General features: G+C 41.3%; 1 protein-coding gene across 2 annotated transcripts in view; it reads left to right on the top strand.

Annotated features, from left to right (window-relative positions):
* The window catches only part of LOC137985602 (uncharacterized), a 19,078-nt gene that overhangs the window by 8,205 nt on the left and 3,373 nt on the right, over positions 1 to 7,500 (top strand). The window contains exons 2-4 of one of the 2 annotated variants that reach the window (XM_068833233.1): positions 731 to 1,589; positions 2,588 to 5,293; positions 5,546 to 7,500. The exon at positions 5,546 to 7,500 is cut by the window's right edge and continues 3,373 nt beyond it. In XM_068833233.1, the coding sequence (XP_068689334.1) occupies positions 776 to 1,589; positions 2,588 to 5,293; positions 5,546 to 6,924 (4,899 nt within the window). In that variant the 5' untranslated portion in view covers positions 731 to 775 and the 3' untranslated portion in view covers positions 6,925 to 7,500. Of the gene's footprint in view, positions 1 to 730; positions 1,590 to 2,587 lie in introns of both variants that reach the window. The other variant, XM_068833232.1, reaches the window with a different exon arrangement.

The following is a 7,500-nucleotide window of genomic DNA, read 5'->3' on the forward strand; positions in this document are numbered from 1 at the left end:
TCTGACGTGGGCAACGCGAGAGCGAGGGACTAATCCCCCGAGGGTATGCAATACACGCGCGCTTGCTCGCATTTTCTTGGGTTCTCTGTCCAGTCGGCAAACTCATAGGCAATAGCTTTTAACCTCTGAAACACTTTGAGTGGTTCACTGATTTCTCCCTAAAAGGATTGGCTGGACTGTCGAATTATTGCATGGGTCTTTGCCTGCATTGAAACTTTGTTAAGTTTCATTCAAATTTCTCCAAACCAAAGTAGCCGGGTCAAAATATTAATTAAGGAATGACCTGTTGGTTACTAAAATGAGATCATTTTGGGTATGTCTACACTATACCGGATATTTCTTTCACTGAAAGGAAAATCATATCGGATAGGGCTTTTAATTGTTTACGCATAGCAACGTTTTCGGCGCAGTTTCTGCGAAAGAATGACTCTGCACCGCTTCAACTTAAAATCAATTTTCATGTATAGCATAGACTTCTGTGCAACTTTTAAATTTTTTTTGTAAGCCAGGAAAAAGTCGTCGTCACAGAGCGAGTAATGGAACTCTTTCCCTCAGTATCTTTAAAAACCCGTTTCAGTCATCAAAGCTTTGAAAATTATTTCCTTGTTCTCTTCTTGAGAACATGTTTAAGGGTATCTTTTCAGAATGAGCAAACCATGTTTTCTTTTCCCGACAGAGGTGAATGAAATGAAATCCGCTTATTGTATTTATTCATTTATTTTTGTTTTAGGTCCTTTTCGCTATTGTGGCATTGCTTTATTATCACTGATTCGTGATGTCCTTGCACCCTTATCGTGATGAGGAGTTAAATCATTTCAAGTGTTTGTCTCTGGTTTTAAATGAATTCCCAAAGGCTTTACGTCAGACTTTTAAGGCGATGTGGGACACCACCATTGGGCATCGCCCTGGCTACCAGCTTTGGGATGACTCCACTGCTGTGAGAAATCTCTTTGTCTCTACAGAGGGTGGGACAACTAAAGTTCCTACACACCAGTCGTACAATGAATGGGATTGTACCGCCTTCTTCCAGGCTACCATCTTTGCAAAGTCCTTCAGTATTCATTCCAAAACACTCAATGATTTGTATGTGAAGCCCCGAACTGTTCCTTATGGAAGTTTCCATGGATCTGTGTTGAGCCCAGTAGGAGATAATGCCGAGACCTTTGCACTGGCTATTGATCAGCTTCGGCGTTTGAGGAATGCAGTTTGTCATTCTTCTCGCTTGGAGATGGACAAAGCAACATTTGACCAGAACATTCAGTACGCTAAAGAAGCGTTCAAAGCTCTAGGAATTCCAACTGCATCGATTGATGTTATTGGAAGTTTGACTGCATCTGACTTTCCGACAACAGAAGTCCGTAAGTTGGAACAACAGGTAAGGGAAGAGAAGCAAGCATACATAAAATGTTTAGAGAGCAGAAATGCAGATATGAAAAAGGTTGAGGAGTCCTTAAAGGAGAGCCTCACTGCCAACAAAGAGGTCGCGGATGGCTTGAGGATGCAACAGGAACATATGAGTGCGTTAGGGAAGGAGATCCATGAGCTAAAAAAGAAGGAAGAGGAACGATATAAAGAAGCAGAAAAAACAGGTAAAAGACTGGGACAACTGTTTTCAAGACTCTTTTTAAAAACAGCAGCAGATAGCAATAGGCATGACAAACAACACACTGTTTGTCTGTTAAAATATGACAAAAAGACAGACAGATCTTCCATGTATCTTGAGTGGTTAAAAGAAAAACAAACAACACAAGTTACATAAAAATAAACGAAACTGTTACAGTACCGCTTGAAACTATTTGTGCATTTGCGGCGGTTCTTCCGAGGTCAAAATGCGGATTCGATCTCCAGCTTGACCGAGATAAAACATCGTTTACGGAAAACGAAAGCCGAGGTTTTACCTAGGTTTTTTCCGGTTGATTTACTCTGCAGTTGAGAGATAACGCGGCGAGGCTTTTGTTGGCATTGTTTTCCACTACAAAAGGCAGGCTTAAGTTTTTGAAATTGTCGCAACTGTGACATTATAAAAGTGCGCGTTTGAAAATTGATAGGGTCGAAAAGTGAAGCCAACATACAGTTTCTCAAGTCGGGAGTTTTGAATCATTTCCTTCGTTTCAAGAAAACTTTCTTCTTATAAGCGTTGTAATTAAATAGTTTCTTTGTTTCGAGCGGTACAGTAGTTATTAAATTTGCTCTTACAGCTAACCTAATCAAAGCCAAAGGTTAATTTCTGAGATGACGTCACAAACAAATTTTCTTTCTTTATTACATATGTAGTCTACTAATTATGTTTATTATAACTAGATAATTTATGTTGTGACGAGGAGTTTCTGAAGTGACGTCATCTTAGGAACGTGGCCAATATTGCACAAGATCTGTCTTCATTTTTATGACGGCAACTGAAGTTTTCTACTTCTACAATGCACTGAAAAACGGGAAATATGCCTGCTGTATAACATTTTCGGTTATGTGCACAAAGTTGGAGATGATATTTGTTTTTACTTCTTGATATCTTCTCTCTCAACCAGAAAAAGGATATTAAAAAAAAGTAAGCAACGTCTACTTTGTGTTTTACTTTTGCATTACAAAGACATCAAGTCAACAGTCCCAGGATCTGTTCTTCCTTCAATGATTCCAAACTTCACTGGCCGACAGAGTGAATGCCAAGAGATCGTGGATCTAGTGAGTTCCGAACATACTCGAATCGTGACGATCTGGGGCTCACCCGGATTCGGAAAGACATCGGTTGCTATAGCGGTGGGGCACCAACTGCAGTCTCGACGCTTTCCTGTTTGTTTCCTTTCATTACGAGGACTTCAGACAAAGGCACATCTGACATCAAAGCTTTTCAGCCTCGTAAGGCAAGCCATCCCGAGTCAGATATCAGAATCTCAGCCTCTGTCCTTTGAAGATGAGCTAATTGAGACCCTCAGCAACATTTCAGATTCCTGCGTATTTATTCTTGATAATGTCGATGATCTGCTAGAGAGTGGCTTTCCAAATGTAAAAGAAGACGTCCTGCAACTATTTGAAGAAATTCTCACGCGAAATAAGAAGATAACTCTGGTGGTGACGACACGAGAATCATTTGAATTTATCAACTTGAATTTCCAAGGGCACAAATCAATAAGAATAAGGTCACTGGATGACACCTCATCTCGTACGTTAGTTCATGAATTGGTGCCAAATGCGACTCCCGATGACTGCGTTCAAATTGCCCAAATATGCGGTTGTGTGCCTCTTGCAATGAAGTTAATGTGCTCTCTAGTTTCTGAAGATGGTGTTCAACCAAGCCAGTGTTTGATTGAGTTCAATGAGTCCACAACAGAAAGTATCGTCGTCATCTTAGACAATACAGATTATCCAGCTAATCAAAGATTGCAGTTCTTATATGAAAAGTCCTTCCACAGACTTTCTCCCGAACAAAAAGAAGCATTTGTGTCTTTGTCTGTTCTTCCGGGATGTTTCACCACGACTCTCGCAGCAGCTGTATTGAATGTTAGAAAGTGGGAGGCCATCACAATGTTGAAATTACTCCAAAGAAAATCCTTTCTCGATTCAGACTCCCAGCCTGGAACATTCATAATGCATAAGCTTCTTCAGTCATTTGCTAAAGAAACAGGAGATCAACGAATGGAAGAAATAGTAGCAAATGCAAAGTGCCGTTTCCTTGCGCATTACATTTCTCGTTTCGACAAATTGAATGATGAGTTTCTAAATGGTCATTCCATGGACGCATTCATTGCATTCTATGAGGAAAAACAGATTTTTATAGAAAGTCTAGTAGACGGTTGCACAGATCCCAGGATAGCCGAGAATGTTTTTAAAGTTTTGATTAAAGCAGAAATGTTTCTGGACACGTTGTTTTGGTGTTCTATGGAATCTGACAATTTTGACACTATCTACGATTCGGCCTTAAAGGCAGCCAATGCTCTAGGAAATACACATTACCAGAGTCGTTTACTAGCTTCTAAAGCATTTAGTGAAATTACCTGGGGAGCAGGAGGAAGTTCAATGCAACTTCTCAAGAAGGCATATGAAATCCAGTCAAAATCTTGTTTAGTTTCTGATGATGAGAGGAGTAAATATTTGTGTTACTTTGGCATCTGTCAGCTTGTTAACGGCGAGGTTGAGAGCGGGATACAGTGCCTGCAAGAGGCTCTTTCTTTAATGCGTGAAAGTGGAGAGCAGAAAATTCTAAGGCTCGTTGTTAACCAAGTCATGGCGGTCTACTATCAGTTCTTAAACGACCCATCTACCTCGACTTACTACTATGACAAAGCACACAAGGAATGCAATTCCGCTGCAGACGAGCAACTGATTGTTATTCCACCTTTGGGACGCAAAGGAAAAAAACCAAAAAATGGCAAAGAACTTCAAACAAATACTTTTGACTCGGAAAATTATTGGCCATTGCAATTCCTAGTTATATTTCATATCAGGAAAGCAGCAAAGAACTTCTTTGACACTGACACCCAGCAATTTGTAATTAACCCTGCCCTTCGAATGTTAAATGATCTCCAGATAAATTCCAAAACCCCTTTTTATTTGTTTCATTTTTGCGGTAATGTTATGGTACTTCTGGAGTCAATACTCACAGAAGAGGGAATTGTTGGATCAGGTTTCGAAGAATCAGTCACACGTCACCAAGCAACACTCGAGCAATTCAAACATAGCTCTTCAGGCCCAGAGAAGAACGTTGATTCAACCGTGACCCGTCGTTCTCAAGAATGCAATCACACTCTTGCAAAGATCGACCAAGACTTCGGTAAATTGCACCACCACAAGAAGAACTACTTAAAGGCTCTTAATTTCAAGACGTGCGCTCTTGATATCCTATTGGGAAAAAGTAAACAAAAACCAAATGCATTCTTAGCCCATAGCTACCATTCACTCGGGGTGACACAGCATTCGTTAGGTGATTTTACATCTGCTCTGCAGTCAAAGCAGCGGGCATTAGATTTGCGACTAAAATTGTTCGGAGAAGATCATGCAAGAACAGCTCATAGTTACCATGAACTCGGGGTGACACAGCATTCGTTAGGTGATTTTACCTCTGCTCTGCAGTCAAAGCAGCGGGCATTAGATTTGCGACTAAAATTGTTCGGAGAAGATCATGCAAGCACAGCTGAGAGTTACCATTCACTCGGGGTGACACAGCATTCGTTAGGTGATTTTACATCTGCTCTGCAGTCAAAGCAGCGGGCATTAGATTTGCGACTAAAATTGTTCGGAGAAGATCATGCAAGAACAGCTCATAGTTACCATGAACTCGGGGTGACACAGCATTCGTTAGGTGATTTTACCTCTGCTCTGCAGTCAAAGCAGCGGGCATTAGATTTGCGACTAAAATTGTTCGGAGAAGATCATGCAAGCACAGCTGAGAGTTACCATTCACTCGGGGTGACACAGCATTCGTTAGGTGATTTTACATCTGCTCTGCAGTCAAAGCAGCGGGCATTAGATTTGCGACTAAAATTGTTCGGAGAAGATCATGCAAGAACAGCTCATAGTTACCATGAACTCGGGCTGACACAGCATTCCTTAGGTGATTTTACCTCTGCTCTGCAGTCAAAGCAGCGGGCATTAGATTTGCGACTAAAATTGTTCGGAGAAGATCATGCAAGAACAGCTAATAGTTACCATGAACTCGGGCTGACACAGCATTCCTTAGGTGATTTTACCTCTGCTCTACAGTCTGATCAACGGGCATTAGATGTGCGAATAAAATTGTTCGGAGAAGATCATGCAAGAACAGCTAATAGTTACCATTCACTCGGGATGACACAGCATTCGTTAGGTGATTTTACCTCTGCTTTGCAGTCAAAGCAGCGGGCATTAGATTTGCAACTAGAATTGTTCGGAGAAGATCATGCAAGAACAGCTAATAGTTACCATGAACTCGGGGTGACACAGCATTCTTTAGGTGATTTTACCTCTGCTCTACAGTCTGATCAACGGGCATTAGATGTGCGAATAAAATTGTTCGGAGAAGATCATGCAAGCACAGCTGAGAGTTACCATGAACTCGGGGTGACACAGCATTCGTTAGGTGATTTTACCTCTGCTCTGCAGTCAAAGAAGCGGGTATTAGATCTGCGACTAAAATTGTTCGGAGAAGATCATGCAAGCACAGCTGAGAGTTACCATTCACTCGGGGTGACACAGCATTCGTTAGGTGATTTTACCTCTGCTCTACAGTCTGATCAACGGGCATTAGATGTGCGAATAAAATTGTTCGGAGAAGATCATGCAAGAACAGCTGAGAGTTACCATTCACTCGGGGTGATACAGCATTCGTTAGGCGATTTTACCTCTGCTCTTAAGTCAAAGCAGCGGGCATTAGATTTGCGACTAAAATTGTTCGGAGAAGATCATGGAAGCACGGCTGAGAGTTACCATTCACTCGGGGTGACACAGCATTCGTTAGGCAATTTTACCTCTGGTATGCAGTCTGCTCAACGGGCATTAGATGTGCGAATAAAATTGTTCGGAGAAGATCATGCAAGCACAGCTGAGAGTTACCATGAACTCGGGGTGACACAGCATTCGTTAGGTGATTTTACCTCTGCTCTGCAGTCAAAGCAGCGGGTATTAGATTTGCGACTAAAATTGTTCGGAGAAGATCATGCAAGCACAGCTGAGAGTTACCATTCACTCGGGGTGACACAGCATTCGTTAGGTGATTTTACCTCTGCTCTGCAGTCTCATCAACGGGCATTAGATGTGCGAATAAAATTGTTCGGAGAAGATCATGCAAGCACAGCTCATAGTTACCATTCACTCGGGGTGACACTGCATTCTTTAGGTGCATTCCTTCCAGCTTGCACTAGATGTGCGGATAACACTGTTTGGAAAGATGATGCAAGCACAGGTGATAGTTTGTTTTTATTCTGGTTAACAGTAACCAGAATTGTTTGCTGTTGAAAGACGTAAGTTCTGAGAGTAAGAGGCCAAAAGAAAGGAGATAAATCACATAACCAAGGCAAGAAAGTCCCTATTTTGCTTTTTTTTTTACTTTGGAGAAGATTTCTCATCGGATTTAGGAATGCATTGAGGAGTGTAGATCTCGCGGGTTGTGCTGGATAAATTCACCTCCGGTTGACCTCCAATGACTGTAGCAAGCTTTGATATTCAGAGAAAACGATTTGAAACACAATTTGTGAAACGGTCAGATCATGTAACGCCTTTGTTCAAGACTTTACATTGGCTGTCAGTTGAGAGGAGAATTCAATTCAAGATCCTCATAACTTATAAGACCCTGCATGGACAGTCAGCAAATTATTTGATGCCTTTAATTGACGAGTGCCTTTCGTCTTGAATTTTAAGATCATGGTCACACTTACTAGTCCATCCTAAAAAGATTAGAACTGACTTTTGTGGTGGCAGAGCTTTTTCGTTCCCAGCACCAAAACTATGGAACTCTTCATTGCCTGAGAACATTAAAAAAGCGAAGACAGTTAACTGTTTTAAAACTAAACTTAAAACGTATCTTTTTAGAGA

Source organism: Montipora foliosa, chromosome 14 (genome assembly GCF_036669935.1).
Source record: "Montipora foliosa isolate CH-2021 chromosome 14, ASM3666993v2, whole genome shotgun sequence".
NCBI classification, from domain to species: Eukaryota; Metazoa; Cnidaria; class Anthozoa; order Scleractinia; family Acroporidae; genus Montipora; species Montipora foliosa.